Source organism: Antennarius striatus, chromosome 24, assembly GCF_040054535.1.
Source record: "Antennarius striatus isolate MH-2024 chromosome 24, ASM4005453v1, whole genome shotgun sequence".
Classification (NCBI taxonomy): Eukaryota; Metazoa; Chordata; class Actinopteri; order Lophiiformes; family Antennariidae; genus Antennarius; species Antennarius striatus.
The window spans coordinates 523,254-547,614 of record NC_090799.1 but is presented as its reverse complement, the minus strand read 5'-3'; the positions used below and the strand labels follow the sequence as shown (position 1 = coordinate 547,614).

Below are 24,361 nucleotides of genomic sequence, written 5' to 3'. Positions count from 1 at the left end.
AAACCTGAGGTGTTACGAAAGCAGCTTCATCAGCGTGGATTACACCAACGCACCCAATGTTCTTCACCATGGGATCACACCCCTGTGTAGTGTGTGTTATGTCACCAACAGAGAGAACGTCAATCCAATTTTCACTTTTTTTTAGCTCCGTTTTGGGAGATTTCCTCCCTGTTAGCTTAGCCTGATGCTACATGTTTCCCATGCGTAGCGTCCAGACTGAGACCAGAATTAGTCGACAAAAGGGGATTAGGTAAGCAATCAGTATCGAAAAGAAATCAGAAGTGTTATCTGCTGTTGTTTGAGATTAAATATGAAGAAAGATGTTCCCTCAAAAACGTCATCCTGTTCTTCGGGCTTTTATCAATTTATTTAACGTGCCGGGGTTTTTCTTAATATTTCGCTCACTTTAAGAGGCGTCTCTGATTCAATGATTTCAATTGTTACAGAAACCGAGCAAAAGATGAAGATAAATTGACCTCATGTAGAGTCTACGAGTACAATATGTTAATTTCCTGAAACAAGAATTCTCAAAAAAAGGATAAAGCTTCATATTTCATTGGCCCGTAGGATTGATCAGGGAACAGCCTCCCTCCATAAAATTCTCTTGCTACATTCGCCCTGTAAAAACTGAACTTGAATAAAGTGAGTTCAGTGTTTCTGCCCAGAGGAGGCAGACGGTCCAAGTTGCCGACCAAACAGAAATCTATTCATCATCGGTTTTCGCCACGAGGCAACGCGTCCCCATTACCGGCTGCATTGACCACACCAGCACAGAGGGTCAGGCCATATTTTCCATTAGGAACACGGAGCTGCTTTGTGTGGAGCGGCTTTAGAGTTCAAGGCAAAGGCTTTTAGAGCGCGCTGAACACCGGAGGTGTATGGGTACCATGACGGGATAAAGCCCTCACATAAAAGATGGGAACCGTAAGCGAATGTTAAAAGGTTTCAAGAGGGTTTCTACTTTTTTATATGAGATCACAAACTGGGTTGATGTTGAACAAACTTGTGTGGTGTCCAAAGGATGAATCTTTACCCATATCTGCTATTTTTTAATGAAATAAAAAGTTTTACGCAGTTTTCCAAGAACATGAAGGCAGATTTCTAAGGTTTAGCTTAGAGATGTTATCGCCAGAAGCTAACTGTTTCTCCAAAACCACTGGGCGATGATGGAACCAGTGGGCAATTCACATTGTGCCCAAATGGGCCCCATGCTGGGAGTCCGTGGGAACTGGTTACTCGTGAAAAACCAACACCGACAGCAGAAGACCGTCACAAATATCTCAAGGGCAAAACGACCCAACAACCCTTCTCACACAATTCCCAATCCTTCATCCACTATTCCATCATTTCAAGCTTCCAAAACTCTTGCTATTGCCAAATCTTGAATAAAATTCCATAAATTTCTGTGAGAATTGGGGTCAAGCCAACCCCCCCCCCCAACCAGCATCCAACAACGATCAGCTGGATTGACCATCAATGAGATCTCCCTCACTCTCTCCTTCACGCCCTTCTGCCTCCATTAGGACACTGGCACCATGATAGGACACAATGGCAATGGGGGTGTGGGGGTGTGCGTTGTGTGTTCATCACCTTGCTGGAGGCCATGGGCGGGGGGTTAGTCAGTTTATAGGGGACTGGGACCGCCCCGGACCTCAGTGTGCCCAGAATCTACCACCTTGGTCCCAAACTCCCAGGTCACACCTCTCCTCTCCTGGTCAGGAGCTTCCCCCACTTTAGGTAAGAAGATTGACCTTTGACCTACTTGACTACGGGAATGCTTGACCACTACCAATGAGATAGGATTTCCATGCAGGTATCTGCCTAATTTAGAAGTCTAATGACGTCCCTCTAAGCCATTGAATGAACTTCTGACTCATCGTACTTCTGTTTCTACCAGACTTTTTGGTTTGGGGTTTCGTAGGTGAGCCCACAGTGTCGTCAGAATATAAAGCAGATTTCCTGACGCGACACTCTATTGGATGTGGGGCAGATTTGATGCTCTATTTGTAGTTTATCCCATGGGCTGTTTTACAGTTGGGTGGACAGAAATGGTTAAATTTGTGTTGTATAGGTAGAAAGGTTCACAGCAGATTGGAGTCCTGCTACCCAGAAAGCATCTGTGCTAAAGGACAACAACCAACAATGATGGATGAAAACTTGTTCATTGTCTGCATTGTCCCTAATCCAGACGGCGCGGCGGTTTGCTTTCCCCCACTAGCTCGCTCAAACGTTCTGCTTCTGCTGCCGTCCAACCCTAATAACGTCAGATTAAGGTCTGCGCACAACTGCCCCATCTGACGCGGGGGCTGGATTTGTGCTGGATTGAAAAATCTAGACGGGATGCCTCCAAAGCTGTGTAATTCTGCACACACACACAACGCGAGGCAGATTAAAAAGCAGTGGGGCTGGGGGGGCGACAGGACATGGTGGTGAGTCGGTATGTATTACTGGTTTGAGCCCCACAAGTTCCCCAACTGTCCTGAGATAATTCGACTGAACGTCAGGGTTGTTTCTTTGTGGTTTATTGTCAACAGTAGCGATAAGAGAGCTTGACCCTCCCCCGGGATAACCAAGTGCCCCCCACTCAAGGTTCCAAATCTGATTCAGACCACCTCATCCCCAGACATGCCCCCCGGATGCCCGTGTGCCTCACTGGGCATGCCCTGCTTTTGTCACCACCGCGGGAAAATGGGGGGGTGGGCATCTGACATGACGGTGGGTGGGTAGGTGCGGGGGGGTCACCCAGATTTACGCCTCATCATACGGCCTATTTACACTTGACACCGAACAGTACGGCTAACGGAGACTCACACCACGGCAACAAGGACAGGGATCGTCGAGGATTCCGGTCGGTTTTGGTTTACCATGTAATTTCGAGAGCCGTCACATGTTCCTCTATTCGCTCATGTGACCCCGTGGTCTGGACCAATAGGGTGGCAGAGTTTGTCCTGGGCAGAGCGAAAGGAAGGGGGGAAGAAAAAAAAAATCGCTTTCCCTTTGCGATTTTTAATTTTGCATTGCCAAAAGTGGTCGTCATCTGCGGTGTCCTGCGCAACGTTCAGGTAAAGATCATCTTTACCATAAACTCTCTAGTCAGGGTATGCTTGAGCATTTTTTCAGGAGAATGCTAATATTTAAATGCATAATGTGTTTTTATTGTTATTGTTTTTATTGTTATTGTTTTAATGGGATAAAACTTGAAAACTGCCGATCTTCGTAGTCAATAATTAGCTCAATTACTTGCCATGCAGTCGAGAATACGGATCGCCCCAATGACGACGACTCCTTACTTAATCTGATTATTTGGACCCGATCAAGTTGACATCAGAAGTTACTCGTGTTGTTCAAATAGGTGACCGCATGTGTTCGCTTTTCCCCAGAGACCAGTCGATTTTATGCTCGGTCGCTTTTGTGTTGAGGGGTTGTCTTGATTGGCGTTGTTGGGTTCTTCATTGTCTTACCTCGAAGCTTGAGCGATTTTATTGTTGAGGAATTAAAGACAAAAAACTAGAAAGCTCGACGGAACGTTTTCTCTGGATGTGATGCCGTAAAGATCGTTATTCCAATTATCGTCACAAATATTCCCGATGCTGCAGGCCTTATTCTTGGCTAGCTATTGACCAAAAATGTCATTCTTCATTACCTCAAAAGCTAAGCTTGGCGGTCGAGTTGAAATACACCGATGAATAACTCCTTTGTTAGGAGAGAAAGCTCATCGTTGGGTTACAAAGCCAACATAGAACGATGGGGGACATGATGGATATTTGGAGAGGAGTGCGGGGTGGGGGGACCGATGGAAACAGGTCGAGCTTTCGACTCTTTCTGCATGACCTAACTGCGAAAGCTTGGCGTATGGAAGCCATGACTTTGTGACAAGCGGTGATCTCACATTACAAATTGTGGCAAATCTAAAATGGCCGACTTAACGCTGGGCTCTTAGCGCCGCGTTAGCACCACAACATGGTGTGCCTGCGTTGCGAAGCCCTTTTGACTCACCAGTACACCCACCCTCCCCCCCAACATCCTAACACTCAGACTGTAAGCGAACACACCGTCCACTGAAGTACTTCTAGAGCGAGTTGTACTCGTCCTCTTCGCCCGTTGGATCTTCTGATCTGACTGGTTATGATGAGGATGTGGTGGCCGGGGTTTGATTGTGATCTAGCCTGAGCTATCAGGATGCTGGGCTGCTGATGTGGACTGACAGCTCTTGAGAGCACTGTAGTGCCGTATAGAAAGGCCGATGGGGTAGACGACCCCCCAACCCCCACACTCTGCAGCAGCGACGCACCAAATACAACAAAAGCCAACGCCAGACAAGACTAGAACTGCTCATATCTGAGGGGGGGGGATCCTCACGGCTGGGGAGGAACTCTGTTCCTTTATCTTGATCTGCCTGTAGGTACCATTTCTGACAGGGGCCACCAACAATTATCCATCACCCCCCACCAGTACTAACACCAACACTGTCGTTTCCTGTTACCAAACTTCGAGCTGAAGTGAAAAGTTCCTCCACGCGGAATGAAGATGCTTTTGAACGCATCTCGTGGAAACATATGGATCATCCAGGTCACCCTCTGGGCTCCCCCCTCTGCTGCCCTATATGTGCCTTAATTTTCCTTTTGTTCGCCACTAATTGGCTCACAAACACATACGTCTCCTCCAGGCCAGAGCGGACACATGGAGTGAAAACATTTTCGTAAGGATGCGTTGATTAGCTGAGCAGGGAGACAAATCAATTCCTACCAAGTCTGAAAGTCAACTTTCTGAGTGCCGTTGGCTAAACTGTCAAGTCCTCCTCTAACAATCTTTAAGACAAAGCAGGTTTTTAAAATCAGCAACACAATGCGGAAGAGCTCCTTTAATGTCACCTTAGAAATGAAGACATAGTCTCCAGAGAGAACACCGCCGCGTTGGGCGAAGCCTCGGCGTCCGTTCCTGGTGGTTTTATATCAAAACATCATAATGACATATCTGTAGATACGTGGATTAGGAGGGAACAGATGACGGGAGCTTTGCCCTGGATTAAACCACCGGCCGTCCATTTAAAAAAAATAAATCAGGTGATAACCAGACAGAGGAACAGAGACATCAGAAATCCTGTAAAGAAAATCATTAGAATAGAATAAAGGCTTTCTATTCTAATGACTTTCTTCACAGGATTTCTGATGTCTCTGTTCCTCTGTCTGGTTATCACCTGATTTATTTTTTTGGCTGATTGTGCAGCAACAGAAAAGTAAGATTGGATTTGATGACGCAGGAAAGGCCCAGCATCCGTTTCCTGCAATTAAATCAAAATTCCACATTTTCGCCTCTCAACACTGTTAAAAAGAGGCGTCTGAAAGCTCTGGAACGTTTGCTCTTATTTCTGACATTTTGAGCTTTTTCATGCTTCGAGTCACAGAGGTCAAAGGTTGGAGGAGTTTCACACCTTTCAACGACACAGGACCTTTCCTTCATTACTTAGAGCCTGTAATTGCGTTACTATTAACCCTTTCCTCTTCGTCGAGGCACTTTGACAAGCGAACAACTTCGCCGTCTCGTCCGAGTGTTTTTGCATCATTTACGCGCCGGCGGCTCGACACAACAGCGCCGTCTGAGTATTGTCCGTCGTACATAGAGAGCGCTCAAAGGAGCGACCTCAAGTTCTTCAAAAGCAACGCACAAGTCTTTATCTGTGGCGAGTGCTGGGGAAACATGGGGGGAGGCGTGGGGGTGTAGGGGCATGGGGGGGGGGGGCCGATGGAGCCATTTTGTGCACTGCGTTGCCCATCCGAGCGTAAAGCGTGATTAATTCAATAGCCGCCATAGAGGAGGAGGCTAGCAGCACCGCAACACCGAGCATGACCCACTTTCCCATCAGATGTCATGAAAAATTCCCTGCCGTCCCTTTCTGCGGTTCTCCTTTACCCCCCCACCCCCCAACTCCACTCCAACTTCCTGCCTGATTAAAGAGGAGACGGGAGGAAAATCGATGTCTGGAATAAAGTACGGGCTTTAAATGCAACTTTTAAAAGTAAAGAAATGGAGGGTAAAAAAAATAAAAAGAGTTGTTTTGCTGGGGGGTGTTAGCCCATTGGGGCAAATGATTCATGGGGCCTCGACCTGATTCCATTATGCTACGGGACGCATGAGCAAAATGCAGTCTGGGGGGACAACTATTCAAAAGCAGCTCTTAACGCTGACCTCGTCTAAAAGGCTCCATCTTTGTCGAGATAATCTGAAGTTGGGAAGGAGGGTCTTTTGTTCTCCTTCCCCAGGATTATCGTACATGACTGGATATAAAACGGTACCGGCTGCAGGTTTGAACAAACAAGCGAGACAACAAGCAGTTAAAGTCCCTTCAGCCACGTTTGAGTCAGTCTTGGAGGGTTTTTTCCAACCCACCATCCTCCACCCGTTGAGGACCTGCACCGCTGGCTTGGGTCTTAAACCCAGATTAAGGCTTTTTATGTAATCTGGTCTCCACTGGGAGATTGGAGAGACAGCTGGCAACAGAATCCCTGTCCTTATCTCTCGAACCTCCACTGGCCTCCAACCAACGCATCAGGCAGCGCTGAGCCGTTCATGCGGCGTAGATTAGAGGAGGAGTGGTTTCTGGAGCCGGTGGCGGACGGCGCAGCTGCTCCGATGACAAAATGAGTTCCCGACAAACTGATGGCTCAAATTGAAGCCTTCAGTCAAGTTAAAGCATTTATTTAGATGAGGAAAATGGAGCCAATGTTAATATATGAACATCGTAAATCTACAAAACCTCCAAGATACAAGGAAGCCGACCGGTGATAAACAGCTGAACGACCTTCAGAGGGCAAAAATGTCTTTTCACGTGTTAAAGGTGTTTGGCAGGGATTATATCCTCCCCCGCCTGTGTTTACACATGTTCTGGAGGATTACAATGGTAAATAAAGCGCCCCCCCCAGTGTGGGTGATGAAGGGTGACGCCAAGGTCAAGCAATTCACAAGACCCCCCTCCAACCTGGCGACGAATCTTTCCAACACGTTAAAATATTTCCTTTGACTTGTTTCTGGAAACCTCTCATTTCCTATCAGCTCCTGTCTGATGGAACGAGGGAGGAAGAGGAGGAGGAGGAAATAATCCAGTTTCACGTGGCAACAATGCCTCTGATTGGCAGACGGTGACTTTGTCTCTGCTGTCAAGGTCAGCTGCTTGGGGGGCTTTCCTCTCTACAGATTGTCTTAGAGGCGGCTGCAGTGTTGATGGGAAAAAAACAGGAGTCGACACGTATTTAGACGTCTCTCTGCTTGCGTTTCAGCTTTTTTATGAATATGTAAATGCAGAAGCTCCAGATTTCAGCGTCGTTTTTGTGTCAAAGGGGGAATAAAGAGAAGTCACTTGAATCCATTTCATTTACATCCAAGGACATTAATTCCTTGCACTGATTTTTTTTTTGCAACTCATTAAAGCTAAAATATCATCTCCAAAATTATTTCAAGTATTACCTCCAGTCTCCTCTCAGTGTTTCTCTAATCCATATTAAAGAATAATCTAGTCAAAATCTGAAGCAATCATGTAAATTGATCTTGTCGAAGTTCTAAAGTGCCCGTGCCTTTGGTAGTCCAGATTCCAGCTCGACCAGGTCCTGATGCTGCGGTGCCAGAACCACCCTCAGGTCTGCAGCGCCCTCTGGTGTTCGTTCAACGAACTGAAGCCTTTGAGTCACTGCGTCGTTTGTCAGCCTGCATTAGATGCATTCCTGCTGAAACGGGCCTCGAACAAATGAAAACGGCGCTCGGCGTGTGATGGCTCATCTCGGGACCGAGGAGACATATGCTGACCTACATCTCAAAGGCTTTCTTTGCCAACTGTCAGGTTCTGCAGAGACGGGGAAGCCAAACAGCTCATTCCCAACTCTGACAATGAATTCATGAGCACATTTATTCCCTCGGTGACTCAACTTCACCAGATTTTTCTCCTTTTTGTCCAAAAACATTCCATCAATCTAGATTTGAGGACCTTCTTAATGTCTCAGTCAATTCATTCTCTTTTGAGAATATCTTTATTCCACTAAATCCTTGAAATGTTCGACATCACTTTGCAAATTTATTTAAGCTGACAGTAAAGATGGTCTTCATGTCTTTTTATCCGACAGGCGACCGGTTGGCCGACTCCATCACACTCGCGTTGGCCCTTCAACTCCTCTTTCTCGTGACCCTTCCTCGACATCCGAGCCCAACATGGAGCCAATCAAGGTCCAATCCGAAGGTGGACTGAATGTGACCCTCACCATCAGGCTGCTGATGCACGGCAAGGTGGGAACACACACCACCATGAATTTCATTTCCTGTCCTGGGACGCTGGGTTCATTTCCAATTATCCGAGGAAAGGAAATGGATCATTTGAAGCTCCCCGCTGGCATGAAATACACCTAATATTGCTGTTTTTCTGTGCTCCTGCAGGAGGTGGGAAGCATCATAGGAAAGGTATTTATCCCACACACAACCAGCATGTAAAGCATCCTTAATGGCTGTAGGATCATAAAACATCTCACTAAACCTCCTTGTCTTTACTCCCAGAAAGGAGAAACGGTGAAGAAGATGCGTGAAGATGTACGTTTCACACCTAATGACCTTTAAATACTCCTGATGTGTGCTTTTGGCTCCTAATCATGCAGATTAATTTGTTTCCTCTTCCAGAGCGGAGCCCGAATCAACATCTCCGAGGGGAACTGCCCCGAGCGGATAGTCACCATCACCGGGCCGACAGACGCCATTTTCAAGGCCTTCGCTATGATCGCCTACAAGTTTGAGGAGGTAGTACAAATACTAACCGATAATCATTAAAACTACTGATTTTTGATATTAATTTTAACCAATGCAAATAAGATAACTCATTATTTGATTATTTTTGCTGAATATTTTCACACCGTTTTGCTCAGAGGTTTTCAGGAAACAAAATCAAATGCTTTTTTATCGTCCAAACGACGCCGTAAACCGAACAATAAATTTGTCTTTACATGACAGATAAACATCACACACATCTTTAAATCCTCACATGAGTGCCGTAGGTGAGTAAATGTACTTTGTTCCACTGCACCAGTGCTTCATTGTCTGTACGGACTCATTTCCAAATGGAATACAAAGCAGGCTTTGGCCCCGTTACGTCGGACAGAAATGTGCTGATCTAACCTTGCAGCACCTTTTGAAAGTGGGCCAGTACCGTGTTTTGATTTGGGCACCGGATCAGCGTACCAAAAAAAAAAAAACCCTCCACATAATAATGAGTGGAGAACTATAGCTCTCAAATAAATGAGATAAATGTGAAAAAATTCATTCTGTATCACCAAAGGACTTCTTGCAGCAGAACGGTTTATGCTGCAAGAAGTGGACAAAAACACTGTATAATGAAAACACTCTGGTTCAAGGAGCTCAAAATCAGACTTGCAAGACTAAAACTTACTTTTTTGATCCACCTTCAAAGAGGAATTGGTTTTAAATTTGGCTCATGAGGTAAGCAAATATCAGCTGCTTTCATGTTTCCTCACCAATTTTGCACCCCAGCGGTCCTTGAGTTGTAATATTCCACCACGGATGAGGTCGATAAAGATGCGACACAGCAAAAATAATGACATAAGAAGAGAACAACTGAAGCTGAAGCAGCCTTGATGCAGAACGCTGATGGACAGGAATAAGAACCTTAACAAGCATGATTTCTACTCCTTTGCGACACAATAAGGTGGAAAACATTTAAATTCAGATGAATCTGTCCTCCCATCAGGATATCATCAACTCCATGAGCAACAGCCCGGCCACCAGTAAACCCCCCGTGACCCTGAGGCTCGTGGTCCCAGCCAGCCAGTGTGGATCCCTCATCGGGAAAGGAGGCTCCAAAATCAAAGAGATGAGAGAGGTGGGGGCCCAAAAGTCTGAAGTCTTCTCCAGAGCGTTAATCTCCACGAGTTTAAAGCGAGAAATGACCCGTTTTAGATGAATTCATCCACATTCTGCTCATCTGAGCCTTCAATCCTGTGTCACTAGCATCACTTCTTGTACATTTCGTCTCCCAAGCGTTCTCCTTACCTCCAGTCCACAGGGGCTCAGGTCCAGGTCGCCGGCGACATGCTGCCCAACTCCACCGAGAGAGCCGTGACCATCTCGGGGGCCCCGGAGGCCATCATCCAGTGTGTGAAACAGATCTGTGTGGTGATGCTGGAGGTACGATACGGATGGGGGGGGGGGGGGGGACATGAAGGAAAACAGTGTTATGTGGTGTAGAAATGCTCAGTGTGGACACATCTGATCTGGAGTCAGACCGGGTTACATTCCATAGTCTCCCCCAAGCAATCAAATCCACCAGCCAATAAAACCCCTGGATTGGACTGTAACGCAGCCCCTACATGTCAGCGTTATCTGCTGCTAACTCACCCCCACCGTGGATTTCTTGTGCAACACGTTTGACTTCTGAACTTGATAAAGATGTAAAACTGGCAGAAACTCAACAGGAGGATCCGAATTAAAACGTCCCAAACCGTTTGGGCGACTCAATCTGTAGTTTCTCTCTGTTTCCTGCAACATTAATCTTAATGATTATCTGCGCAGCCGGTGCTCCGTTGGGCCCCCAAGGCGGCCCCCTCCCTGGATGCTAGGAGATAAGTGTGTGTAAGTGTGTGTGTAGATGTTTCACATGTAGTCATCACTATCCAGTTGAAATGGTGTTCCACAGGTAAATCCGACTTGAGTTGTGCACCGCACCACAATCTGGACGTGTTCCCCCCCCCGTCAGCATGAACACACAGTGAAAGAGCACCGGTCGCCTCCCCCCTCCCCTCAAGGCACCGCCCCCCCTCCTGGTCTCACTTTATGCGTCTTCTTTTCTCTTTCTTTTTTTGCTCTAACGCTCTCTCCACGTTTCACCCTTCTTCTCCCCCCTTCTGCTCTCCTCAGTCCCCACCGAAAGGTGCCACCATCCCCTACCGCCCCAAGCCTGCCTCCACCCCTGTCATTTTTTCAGGTGGCCAGGTAAGAGCAGACCCGCTGGGGGCGTCCACGGCCAACCTCAGCCTCTTACTGCAGCACCAGCCACTGCCTGTTAGTGTCGCACCAGGTTTTACTCACGTCTCCCCTCCCCTCACACACCTTCCTCACAAGCCCCGCCCCTCCTCACCTGACTCGCATGGAACCGTCACTGCCGTTTACTGCCCCCCTCCCTCACTGTCGCCCCAAACAGAACTGGGGTAACAGAACTCACTCATCTGACACCCGTTCTGGTCATGTGACCGTGACAAAGCAGCCTGATGGAAGCAGGGGAGATGTCACGGCGGCCCCTAGTGGTCCGAGTGGGAATGAAATTATTAAACATTAAAAATAAGATTCAATGTCCTTTAAAAAGGAAGAAATTAATTTTGTATGTTAAAGATTTAGATTATTTTTGCTTCAAATGGACTGAATTCAGTTTCTAAATATAAAAAGATGACTTTCTTAATCACCTACATTCAAGGGTTGTTTTTTTTAACTCCTTTTACTCTGCTGTAGCTTTAATTCTAAGAAAAAATACATTTATTGTAACTAAAATATACTGAAAATCAAAAATAATATTAAAACACAAATTTCTTCTGCCCAAGAAGAGCTCTGGTAGATTTTGTCATCAATTTCTGGTCTAAATAAATCTAAATTGACATCATAGCTGGTAGTTTGGTAAATAAAGTGAAATTTTAACTCAGTTCTGACGTCTGTGGGCTGAATAAACACATCCGAGTAATGGAACCCTGTTTGTCCTCCCAGTGACACCCGTCCGGTTTCCTCCACACCCTCCCCATCACCTCATCGTCTGAGTCTACCTTTATTTAGTTCAACTGGATCTGATTGATGAGTAGCAGGAGCGCATGGCAGGAAGTCTTTAATGCATGACATTTACTGTTAAAGACCATCAGATAGAAATACTTGAGTGCTTGAGTTGTAGACATGTCATTTAGTTAGTACATTATTTTAGTTTTTGCTTGCTCCGTTGGTTTTAGGGAACAATAAATGCTTTTTTTCGTGTTTGCAGGCTTATACCATTCAAGGACAGTACGCCATCCCACATCCAGATGTGAGTGCCACGCCCCTCGAGGCAGTCCACAGTGACCCCCCCAGTCTCTCTTCTCTCACATACTCTTCACGCTCTTTCTACCCATATTAATATTATCTGTTAATATTAATAAACTTTTTTCTGAGGTCTAACTCCTGTATCTTCAAGCGTTTCTGTCCCCTGCCCCCCCTGCCCTCGGTTTGACGTGAAATCTCATGGGGCTTGGTCTGAAGAAGTTACCAGAGCAAACAGGAATTTAGAGCTTGTTTCTTCTTCTGCTGGTGTTTCAATACAATAAATAAATACAATAGTCCCGGGAGCTGGAGCGAGCTCGATAAAGGCTCTCCATTGTACAAACACTGCCTTTCTTTAGACGCCATTAAATATTCATGGTTTTTTGGCAAAATGTAAGCTGACTGTTTTTAATTTTGTTGGGGTGAGGATTTTGACTCAAAAGACTTTAGTATGAAAAAAAAAAATCACCCCTATAAGACAAAACACAACCGTTGTCGTATAATTTTAGCAGAACCAAGCAGTTACCGCACCTCCTCGAATAGTAGCCGGGGCAACGAGGCAGGCGTAGAATAGAGACAGGCCTTTATGTCTAATCCCTCTGCTTTTTAGCTTGACGCCTCTTTTTACCCCGACCTGCTTCTGTTGTTGCCGTTACTACTATCTCATCACTCCTTCATTCATTTAAATTAAATGGCTTCCAAGACAAATGAAGGTTTTTAAGGTGAAAGCTTCTCAAGACTCAGTTGTGGACCATTTTTTGGTCTTGCAGAATACAGTTTTCCTGCACCAGTAGTAATTTGGAGCAATCTGGAAGTCCAGAGGTCAAGACAAACCCCCTGGAAACATGAAATATCTCCGAACACAGAAGCTCTAGAAGCAGGTCAAAGATTTCTGTTCACGGTCACACGACTCAGGCCAAGTCCTCCATGAGTCTCTTCTCTTCTTCTCTCTTCTTCGTCCCTCACCCATGTCGTCGTCCTCAGGTCCTCTCTACTCTCGTAGCGTTTCGGACAGTCTTGTGTGTGAGTGCTCGTGCGTTTGTGTGCGCGAACGTGTCTCTGCGTGTGTTTTTAACGATGACCTCATAGCTCTGCTGTCCTCCTCCTCCCCCCCTCAGCAGTTGAGCAAGCTCCACCAGTTGGCTATGCAGCAAACCCCCTTTACCCCCCTTGGACAGACCACCCCTGCCTTCCCCGGTACGTACCCACCTTACACGACGACCCTCTTTACCGAAGCTCCTTCTCTCGTTTTTACCTGTAGAGACACAGACACTATCTTCCACCTCTGTTCTCTCTCTTCCTTTCCTGTCTCCTTTCTCTTTTTCTTCTTCTTGTCGTTCTCCTCCTTATTGGTCTCTGTGGTGCACCGCCATCGACATGGCCTGCTGGTGGTCTGCTCTGGTTGATGTTGAGGTTTCTTTTGTTTGGTTTTTCCCTTTCCACTTGTTGAAACAGCGTATAATTCACAATCAGCGTTCAATAGACAGTGTGATTAGGCTTCGCCCAGGGCTGAGCCAAACTTTCCTTCGACAGAAACATTAAGGTCGATTGACAGACGATAGGAGAGTGCAGGACTAGAATTCATCAATACTGCTCCCTCAATGTGCCAAAGACTATTTTATCCTCTTCCTTCCTTCCTTTCTCTTTCAATTTGCTTCCTGTTGTCAGCAGCAGGTCTGGATGCCAGTAACCAGGCCAGTACTCATGAACTCACCATTCCCAATGATGTGAGTACTTTCATCCTCACCGAGTGAACAAAAGTGCGACCTCACGCAAGGGTTGATTCAGAATGAAAGTCTCGTCATTCAAAAAGTGACGAAAAGCGTCTCTTTTAACGTCACAGGACTAGTTTTTAACTCCAGGATGAAGAGTAGACATCAGTTGATACCGAATCAGAGATGCTATCAGACTTCGTCTGCAGATATGATAACTCTGTGGCCACTCTGTGATAATTTGTCACTGCCGTTAAACTCTCCCTTCAAAAAACAGTCCGTAAAGGACTTTGCGACTTTTCAATAATAATTAAAAACTCCTTATCCGTTTGTAGAGATTAGAATCATGAATTTTTAATTTATTGGTTGAATTATGCATTAAGTCACCCAAATAGCTGTATGATACTGAAACAAAGTGTGGAACCGGTCAGGACCTCAATGCTATCAGACGAGAAATTCATAAACGCTGCTGGATTGCAAATCCATGAGCTTTGTTGTATTTTAACGTGCCTTTTTGCTGAAGCATCTAGAGATTCGATCTGACAGCAGTTTGTCTGCAACCAATGCAGCTCCCCGTCTACCGCAGAGACGTAGTACTGCCGATATTTACAGCGATTGTCCCAGATGGAACAGACATGATTGGCGTGTATTCTCATGCATCAAAGTGAGACCGGTGGAAGCGTCCTGGCCATCCTAAGTTCCGTCTCTTTTTCTTCCCAGCTAATAGGCTGCATAATCGGGCGCCAGGGAACCAAAATCAACGAGATCCGTCAGATGTCTGGGGCGCAGATCAAAATTGCTAATGCCATGGAAGGGTCATCGGAGCGCCAGATCACCATTACAGGGACCCCCGCTAACATCAGCCTGGCCCAGTACCTCATCAATGCAAGGTCAGAACTCAGTCCATTATGGAACGATTATCAGAAATAGACATCAAGGATGTGAACAGATGATTATATTTTGGGAAGAATCTGCCCTTTCTAACAGAATTAAAAGATGAAAAAGTTGGATGTGTCTGTTTTCATGGAAAAGTTATCTAGACCTAGGTTTTGTACTTTGAATTCTTCTGCAATGTTGCCCTGAATAAAAAAAGTCAAAGTAAAAACCTGCTGTCCAAAGATCCCTGATTGTGCTAAAACGATCAAGCCCTCTAGACGAATGCATTTATGTGAATTGTGCAGAACGGTATTCACAAGTCAGTGTTCCCATCCCGGTGCTGATATGAAGTGCTTTAAGGTTCAGACGGTCTTGGCACCCGGGGCACTGAGAACTTCATTATAAGTTAAAGAGACAGCGGGGAGGTTTGCCAAGAAGTACTTTGCCAATCAATACGATCCAGACAAAAACAATATAGCAATCACTTTGTTTGCCATGTTTTCGTTAAACACAACTTATGACTTGGTTTCTATCGATCCTGCAGGTTCAGAGACGTGGCGGCCATGTGGAATGACCCATCGTCCATGACCACATCCTGAGATCCCTGACTGGCTCCTCCGTTTGGCCCTTTCCAACGACCGACTACTGCCGACAACCCTGATGAAGCCCCTTCGGACTCTGGCTCTCTGAAAAACCCTGACCGCCTTCTCGCCCGGGTTCACTTACTCATCGGCGAGGGTTTGGTGCTCATTTTTATTTCAGAGAGCCAGAATAAAGAAAAAAAAACTACAAAAAAAGAAAGATATTCTCTGTTCATTAGGTTTTTTTAGACAACTGTTGAAGCATGTTGAATGTTTATTTAGGAACAACTTGTGTTAATCTTTTTATCGCTATCTATTGCTTTCTCTGTCAGTGAGGCGTGAAAACATTTAAAACTATGAAAAGAACTAGTAAAAGATTGAACGTATTTGTAGACACGTAGTTTTTGCAGCTGCTCCGTGATGCTATCGGCAGAGTGTGGTGGGATGTAGCCAAATTATCAAATTTTGATAACATATTTTGAAAAGAAAAAAATACCGGACTGTTCTGCTTCTGTCCTACTTCGTCTACGTGCAAATCCGATCTCTACCCACGACTCTTTGCTGCATCACATGACCCTTTTAAGCCAATGGTATCACTCCTAGAGCCTCCTTTCTCATGTTATTGTCCTATACTTACATTATCGCTTATATTGCATGTGTTCAGTGTCGTATCGTTGTGTATTTGCGTAAAACTGTTCAGTGCACACGTTCCCTCAAACGTTATTTATATCTTCGCGCTCCTATTCTTTTTCCGCAAACTTTTCAACATTTTTGGCCGTTCACGTCCAGTCCTACTCCCTGCCCAAATGAGAAAACTTTCCGCCATAGCCTCCTTCTACGATCACCGATTATTAGTATATACTGTAGATGCATGAATGGGAATTAGTGAGTAATCAGTGGCTAAATCAGTAACTGAAAATTTAAATGATTGTTTACTAGCTTATTATACTGTATTTATTTTGTGCTATTGTGACTTAGCACGTTAGCCAACTACGCGGCGCTCATGCAATAGACTATTCAACACTTTACTCTGGACTGCCTCTCAGGTTGGGAGGAACTAGTTGGACTTAAAAGCCAAGTGTTGCGTCCAAACTCTTCGGCTTCCTTCCCTTGTCCTGAAAAAACATTTAGCGGGCAAAAAAAATAAAATAAAGGGTATTTTAGGGAGTTTGAGAGAGGAGAGAAACGAGGGAAGGAAGCCGACTCTTCTCGGCAAAAAGGCCTCAACGTTTGGATGGAGCTAAATGGTATTTTTTGGGCCAAGGAATGTTCAGGGGTTCGTTGGGGGGAACCCGTGGGGCCTGGGCGGACGTGACCACTCAGTCTCTTTTTCAAGATTGTTCATCTTGTCGTGTTAATTTTGTTGTCATACGGTTGTTTTGACGATTAGGTTTGAATGTCATTTTATTGTCAGCAACTGTGTTTTTGATTTTTTTTTTTTTAAAAAAAGGACATGTTGGATGAAAATTCCTGCTTCACTGGTTTCCAGTCAAACCAGCATGTATTTATTTATTGTGTGGCGATGCACGTATGATTATTTGTTGATCATGACACTTATGCTTCATTAGGTTCGTTGTTCTGGTTTTTAATTTGAGAGGGAGGTGCGGATGACAGGCGGCATGACTCTTTATTTCAGCCATCCCTCATGTATTCCACGCGTTAGGATAAAACACGACTGGACAGCTTGTGAGCTACAGCTAAGCTCAGTTTGATTTTGTCAGACACATACAAACAGCTGTTGAATGTTACCGTCCAATCGTTATCTACTGTCCAAAACAGCAACGTCCTGCATTTTCAGTGTCTCAATTTCTTCTTAGATATCACCGCTTTTATTTCCAACAGCCTAGTTTCAAGGAGGAGTTTGACATTTTGCATGAAGTTCATTTGTGTGAATGTTGAGAGCTACAGTTAGCTTCTGCTGAGCTTAGCTTTGCATAAAGACCAACTTAGTTTATCAGCATGTTTTGTAAATTCAATGTGTTACCTGGTTTTGATCTAAGCCAGATGTATTTAACCTTATTTTCATTTCTGCTGAGCTAATTTAAATTCACATAAGCTCAGTTTTCTGACCTGTCCCAACTCAAAGGCATTACTTTTGTTTTTTTTAATTGAGCTTATTAAGATTAAATGCTAAATGCTAACTGAGAAATGACTGGAAGTGAATGAAATATTTGACGGACAAACAAATAATCAACATGTGAAACTTTTCCTTGAATTCTAAGCGTTCGGTAACATATATGTGATTCTGTAAATGGACCAAATGCTGTATCTCCATACATAGTCAATCATTATTCTGCAATAATACTTACATTTTGATGTGAACTCAAGTAGTAGCACTAGCATTATAAATATAAATTTGTGTTTCTTTTTGTTGACTTAGCTTGTATTTTAATGGGAATGTTTGTCATAGGAACAAACTGTAATGATGTTTTATGGCAAACGTACTGTTTGGGACGGTGATGAATACCTGAGGGTTCTCTTTCCTACTTAAAGAAGGCCTCCAGACGTATGAGGAGTTTTAACGGTGTACAAATGTCTGCTTCAAATTAGTACACATATGAGTATTAAAACGGGGATTGCTAATGCTAATTAGCGCCCTCGGCATGTGCATTTGACAATGTTGTTGTGCGTTATGAATTTGGTTGCTAAGCAGGACTGTTGAGTCGTAAGTGAAGCAGTGTGACTTTAATGACATCAATATTCATGTGTTACTCAGTGTTTGGAAACTGTATTTACATTTGTGTCTATGGCTGAGTATACCAAGAAAACTGCAGCTAATGCAATAATGGGGTGCAATGTGCAATTATTTATTCAGTAATTTCTTTATTAGCATAGCAGGAAAGAAGAGCGACCAGATTTTTTTTTTTTCTTTTCCTGCATTTGTGTGCATAATGCATTTTGGGGGAAAAGTGGTAGAACTTTGTAATTATTTTGGATTGATTTATTTGCTATGTGCAGATCTATATTAGTTGTGAGTAATGACATAGGTTTTAATTTTAAAGTGTTGGTATGTATAAAAACAAATAAAGTTTCATTTTTTTCTTTCTGTCACTCGTTTTCTCTGGTTTCTCTTTTGCTTCCGACAAAATATACGTATTTCTAGGCTCTTTAAACTAAATATTTTGTGACAAGTTGATTATGGTCTAGTCAATTAAATATTAGTGCTTATTAATGAGAGAAGGACCTCCTGGGTTCTTTTAAAGTAATGCAGGTCACCTGACTGCCACGCCCACCTGTCCCTAACCCCTCATTGGCAGCAGCATGATGACATCAGAATGTTACCTATAGCTGGCTCACAATGACTTCAGCCTCTTTGCTGTTGTGTTTGTTCCCAGTGTGGAAGGTTTTTCCGTTCGCACGGCATCCTAAAACACACCTCAGGGAGCGACTTCAGCATAAATACCCCATTAGGATCAGGAATCATCATGATTACCCCATGGGTGCACATTTCATTTCATTCCACGGTGCTAATGATTATTACAGAGGGGCAGAGCGCATGAATGTAAATGCACACGGGTCTTGTTTTCCATTTGCTTCAGCTGGCCTGTTATCGGGGTTAAATAATGGCTTCCCATTGGCTGTTGCTGTGCTGGTGAGGTCCCTCATGTGCCGTCGGGTTTGAGACGTACCGGAGGTACGAGTTGGACGTTTTTCTGCCCTTCAGAATTTGATTTATGGTCATTGGTGCCAATTCATTTTGCGCGTATATGGTTCGGAAACAGGTCGCTTTAGCTTTCTGTAGGATTTTTATCCTCTGGTCTGAGGGAGAATACGTTTTCTGGATTTGTTCTCGGGCTGAGACGGTACTTAAGGACAGGAAGCCAATCTTATTATAGGGTGCGTGGCAGAAAGAATACCACTGAGGTTATCTTATGAGAACACCGACGGCTGACGCCAAGAAATTTGATTCCATCCCTCGGAAATGGGGAAGCCCAAAATCTGAGAGTTATTGATAATACTTCCTGGGGTCAGAGCAGGATTCCAGGACGGATTCATCCATTTCTAATAAGAGCCACGAATCGATGAGAAGCTGATGGGTCGGCAGACCATAATGTCTGGAAGAGCTCCAGGTAACGGAGACAAAGAACAGGAAGTGGTGCCAGCCACGAAGAAAAGATAGATTTCAGATAGATTGTATGCAGGAAACTCCATTACCCACAAGCCTTAGCAACTTTATTCTCAGAAATAGTTTGCGCTGACCTGCTGTAACCCACGACCCGACACGCTGCTACGTAACGCCCATCGGGAACCTGCTGAGCAACACTTTTTCCATATAGATCTAATCCGGGGTGTTTTTCCAAACATCTCCCAGGTCTGATTGCACTCATCTTTCGTATTGACGAGTCAGGTGGGGGCGGGTTGGGGGGGGTTATGTCAGGCCGACCCTTGAAGCGCTCCGGCTGCCATCACCCCATTATTCTGTTGGGAAAATGAACCAACAAGAATAACCTCCTCCATGGTCAGGAATCAGCCGACAATCAGATAATCTGCTGCTCTTAAAATGAGACACATTTCCTGGCCTATCCCATAATACTCCAGGGCGATGAAGGGCAGGATTTCAGTGGGGGGAGCAACCCAGAAGGTTCTGAACAAACAGAGCATCACACTGAAGTCAATTTAGTTTCAATAACGGTTCAATAAGGGCTTATCCGGGTGGGGTCATCCAAAAGGTAAAGGCATCCTCTGCCCCCCCCCCGACCCCCCCATCTTGGCTCGGTTTGCCGGTTGGACCGGGTCCAGGCTTTCACTCAGCGTTGGTGTAGCAACAGCGAACAGACAACCTTCTCCATAATGCAAAGGGCTGATATCAGAGCGACGACACGCGGGGGGTGGGGTGGGGTGGGGTGGGGTGGGGGGGCGCAAATGTAAAAGTCGCTGCAAATGTTTGATGAGTCCCAACGTTTTTATCCTTGAATGGCGCCGCTAAAAGCTGCCGCGTCCTCCGTTCGTAAGTGGACGCAGCGACAAGCAGAGTGAGCAAACCCCCCCCCCGATGTCAGAGAGTCTACTGCAGGAAGCGTTATGGGATGTACCGGGCTCGGCTCGGAGAGGTCGCCGGGGACTGGAGGGCAGCGTGGGTCTGACTTTCTGTTGTCATCCACCACTAAAGCAGGCATGAAATGCGAATGAGTGAAAACACGTCAAAATGTCAGGAAACAACGGCGAGCCCCCCCCCACCTGACGGGATCAATAGGTCAAAACAGGTCGTCGCCACGGCTCCCGGTGCATCTCGCTTAGTGGATTGAGGTTCCCTATCATTCTGATCCGGTGCAGCTGTGTGCATTTATTCCCAGGCAGGAGGGTGGGAAACAAATGGCATCGAACACCCCCCCAAGAAATTAAAACGTGAAGGAAGTCTGACGTTGGCGCTGGATGGGAGGTGTCCCACGTGACGCGCTTCACGTAAAACAAAGGCTGGATTAAATGTGATTTTTACCTTTCAGCCAGACCGACAAGGACGCGTTCAGTCACGCAGACGCGTCGCAGAAGACGCAAAAAAAGATGCATTCAGGTCTCCAAGACAAAGGAAGTGCTCAGAAAGCTCTCCACCGTCAGGGGGGGGCAGTTTAATCCACCTCCATCAAGGAGGAACGAGTTTCTCAGGCAAGACAAACAAGACAAGAGCATGAGGGGAATAACGGTGGGTTCAGGGGCCCCTGGGGGTCTCCGACCTGAAGCCTCTCTTCCATCAGTCGTGTCAGAGTTGGATTTTATTCTTAATGATGTTTTATAGAAGATAATTACTGCTAGGAGTGTGTGTGTGTGTGTGTGTGTGTGTGTGTGTGTGTGTGTGTGTGTGTGTGTGTGTGTGTGTGTGTGTGTGTGTGTGTGTGTGTGTGGTGGGGGGCGGTCAGGTTCCCACATGGATCCTCTCCATTCAGTTAGGAGGGAGATGGGAAGACTTGCGCTGCTGCGCCTCTGCGTAAAACACACACACACACACACACACACACACACACACACACACACACACACACACACACACACACACACACACACACACACACACACACACACGGAATCCGCACTGACAGTAAACAGTTGGATCCAGGGTCCCGGACCGGATCGTTCATCTGGACGCGCAAAGGAAAGGGATGATCAGCGGTTATCGATTCCAGGATTTCTGATCGAAGATCGTGATTTCTCCGTGACTGCGCGGTGAAACGGACCGGATGTGTCCGGTAGGATCCGAACTCACTTTTTTATTCCTTTACTACGCAGCGAGGGAGTTTAAGAGAGCCTCAACGTCTCGATATCGATCGCAGGTGATTGGATAATTGAGCATGCAATAACACGAGGGTGAAGGCTCGGATCGATTTATGCTTAATTGATCACTAAACGCGTTCGACATTAACACGGAATTGATTTGTCAGTGTGGGGGGAAAATGGAAGCACTTTTAACGGAAGAGAAACTTTACAAAACTCGATAAAATTGTTTTGATGGCTAAAGCTGTTCGGTTTCAATATCGATTAATCTGATTATTATGAGCCTGTTGGCTGTCAGAGAAAAATAAAAAGAAGCCAGATAAATATTTGCTTCGGATTTTGCTTTAAAAACTAATTGATCGATTAAGTCGTTTCAAGTCTGACGTTTGTTTTCCTCCTTCTATAATAAAAAGGTCTAATTTTGAATAAATTAAACTTTGATCCAAACTGTGTAGAATTGATAGGAATGTCTGGAAATCAGGTCAATTTTATATTTAAATAGAATTGTATATTTAAGAAAAAAAGGAGAAAAATGGTGAAACTGACCCTCACCAACATCCTCCCAGACGTTTATCTGATCATGAAGACCCCTGGAGACACGCACGACCTTCATCATCTCCATCAACAAGCTCCTGATTGGTTCTTCGTTGTGTTTCCATCTTTGCGCTGAAGACATCGTGTCCCGTTGTTGTTTTAATCTAGTCTAACCTGCACCGCTGTTCATCATAAATCTGATTTAATAACCGTTTGAGTTCACCTGCTGCATTCAAAGCGAGTCCACGCCTTCATGGACGTCTTTTACTCTCCAACCGAACTGATGCCCCGATAGAAACACGCTATTATGAAGATAATCCTGACCTTTTCCAGCAACACCTTTGGAAGTTATTTGGAGTTATCAGTTCTCCAGATCGAACCGTCAGACGAGTCGAGCTTCAGCCCCACGCAAACCACAGAATTCATAAGTGTGAACTTTAAGACCTGACATTTCTCTGTCTCACCCTTATCTTTTCATGTCTTTATCTCTTTCCTGACTGCAGGTTATTACGTGTTGGTGTTTCCACCGTGTGACATCCTGTCCAAAGTTCACCTTCACTTCCTCCTCGTCTGTTGTCCACTTTGACGTCTCATTTAGGGACGATGGAGCCCTTTGGACATTTACTCATCTGTAGGTCAGAGCTTTTCCATAAATACTGAGGACATTTGATGAAGGATGGATGCAAAGAAGGAAACTTTCAACCAATGAGGAGACGCGGTCCATCCCTGACATGTTGTGATGCTAACATTCTGGGCTGTAGTGGAGTCATCAGAACCTGGTTGGACTTCTGCTGCGATGTGATGTCATCCTCTGAGACATGATCACATGATCGCAAACGCGCAATGCTTTGGTGTCTGGAAAACCTTTTGACGACTTTCAAACTTCCTGTTTCAGAGGGAACGTTCGACCCCGACGCGGCCGTGGGCGTGGTTTGATGCGGGGCTGATCTCTCTAATGGGGGCTCCTCACAGGTGCAGGTCACCCACAAACCCGTCCTCCTGCGCTCGTCTGCTGTGGCTCCTGTCGATGGTTGTGACTGCGTCTTCTTGCCCCAGGGTGTGTCACTGCGCGGACAGGGGCGGGGTGGTGGTGCAATGCACCTCACGCAACCTGGACAGCGTGCCCCCCAACCTGCCCAAAGACACCATCGTTCTTTTACTCTCATCCAACCGCATCAAACACGTCCCGAAGGACGCCTTCGCGGACCTGCGCCGCCTCCGGGAGCTGGACTTGTCCCACAACGCCATCGACAGCGTGGACGCCGGAGCCTTTCAGGGGGTGTCCGACCAGCTGCGCTCCTTGGATCTGTCCAACAACCACCTGAGCGGCCTCCCCAGGGACGCCTTCGCCGAGCTCCACGCCCGCGTCCGCCTGTCCCACAACCCCTGGCACTGCGAGTGCTCCCTGCAGGAGGTGCTGAGGGAGCTGAGGCTTGACCCCGAGACGGTGAACGAGGTCAGCTGCCACACGGCGGTGCAGGAGGAGTACGTGGGGCAGCCGGTCATCCAGGTCCTGGACTCCGGCATCAACTTTTGTAACTTCCACCACAAGACGACGGACGTGGCCATGTTCGTGGCCATGTTCTGCTGGTTCTCCATGGTGACGGCGTACATCATATACTACATCAAACACAACCAGGAGGACGCCAGGAGGCACATGGAGTACCTCAAGTCCCTCCCCAGCACCTCCCACATCAGCAAGGACTTTGACACGGCCAGCAGTGTGTTCTAGTGTGTGTGAGAGCAGAGATGCAGCTGGAGCTTATGAATAAAGACGGAACAGAACCAATGAATGTTTACAGCATCGGGAAGGCAGATAAGTGGCAGCTTGGCAGGGGATGATAAAACTATGATGGGCACAAAGAGACTGGAAGAGGCTGAAAACTTAAACGAAAATGCATGAATTAGATTTTCAGCTTCTTAGAAATAAACTTCAAATACAAGGTCAGATAGTCGGGTTTCCTCCAGTCGCGTACAATCTGGCAGGTCATTCTTTTTCCTCGAAAATATAATGTATAATTCATTAAAGCGTCTCCACAGGGAGCTTCACCAAAACACCGGTTTTTGTAAATGATGAGGTGATGTAACTGAGGAATCATCCATCAAGTCACGTCAACCCGAAAGCCGTTTCCTAGGTGATGAAAGTTTGGTGAATTTAATTCATTTCCAAGGTTGAAAGGTGGAATAACTTGAAAGAAAAGGTTAAATATTTGATCATTTTTTTAAAATCCCAACTTAGGGGCAGAAAAATAAACGGTAAAGTAAGATTCTGGTGTCATATCTGATGTGCAGATTTTTAGGTAACGGGCTTATAGATTTAGGCTTCTACCAGGGATATAAGCCAGAAACAGTTTTCTCTCCTCAACTTCACTGGAACTATTGTCACCTGATTGTGTTTTTGCTTCAAACTGT

At 45.6% G+C, this 24,361-nt stretch overlaps 2 protein-coding genes across 15 annotated transcripts; both read left to right on the top strand.

Annotated features, from left to right (window-relative positions):
• Positions 1-1,637: 1,637 nt before the first annotated feature.
• Positions 1,638-18,231, top strand: LOC137591414 (poly(rC)-binding protein 3-like). Of its 14 annotated transcripts, none has more exons than XM_068309386.1 (13): positions 1,638-1,737; positions 8,112-8,271; positions 8,419-8,442; positions 8,536-8,568; positions 8,656-8,772; positions 9,737-9,868; positions 10,045-10,173; positions 10,903-10,977; positions 12,005-12,046; positions 13,161-13,236; positions 13,711-13,766; positions 14,472-14,641; positions 15,172-18,231. In XM_068309386.1, the coding sequence occupies exons 2-13, from the start codon at positions 8,197-8,199 to the stop codon at positions 15,224-15,226; spliced, it is 984 nt and encodes a 327-aa protein (XP_068165487.1). In that variant the 5' UTR covers positions 1,638-1,737; positions 8,112-8,196; the 3' UTR covers positions 15,227-18,231. The 14 variants fall into 14 exon arrangements, 12 of the variants coding, with proteins under 12 accessions (XP_068165487.1, XP_068165486.1, XP_068165485.1 ...); XM_068309385.1 differs by having other exon boundaries at positions 13,708-13,766; XM_068309384.1 differs by having other exon boundaries at positions 13,158-13,236; positions 13,708-13,766.
• Positions 18,232-22,904: 4,673 nt separating this feature from the next.
• On the top strand, positions 22,905-23,681 carry LOC137591667 (leucine-rich repeat-containing protein 3-like). Its single transcript, XM_068309802.1, has one exon. The coding sequence runs from the start codon at positions 22,905-22,907 to the stop codon at positions 23,679-23,681; it is 777 nt and encodes a 258-aa protein (XP_068165903.1).
• Positions 23,682-24,361: the final 680 nt, after the last annotated feature.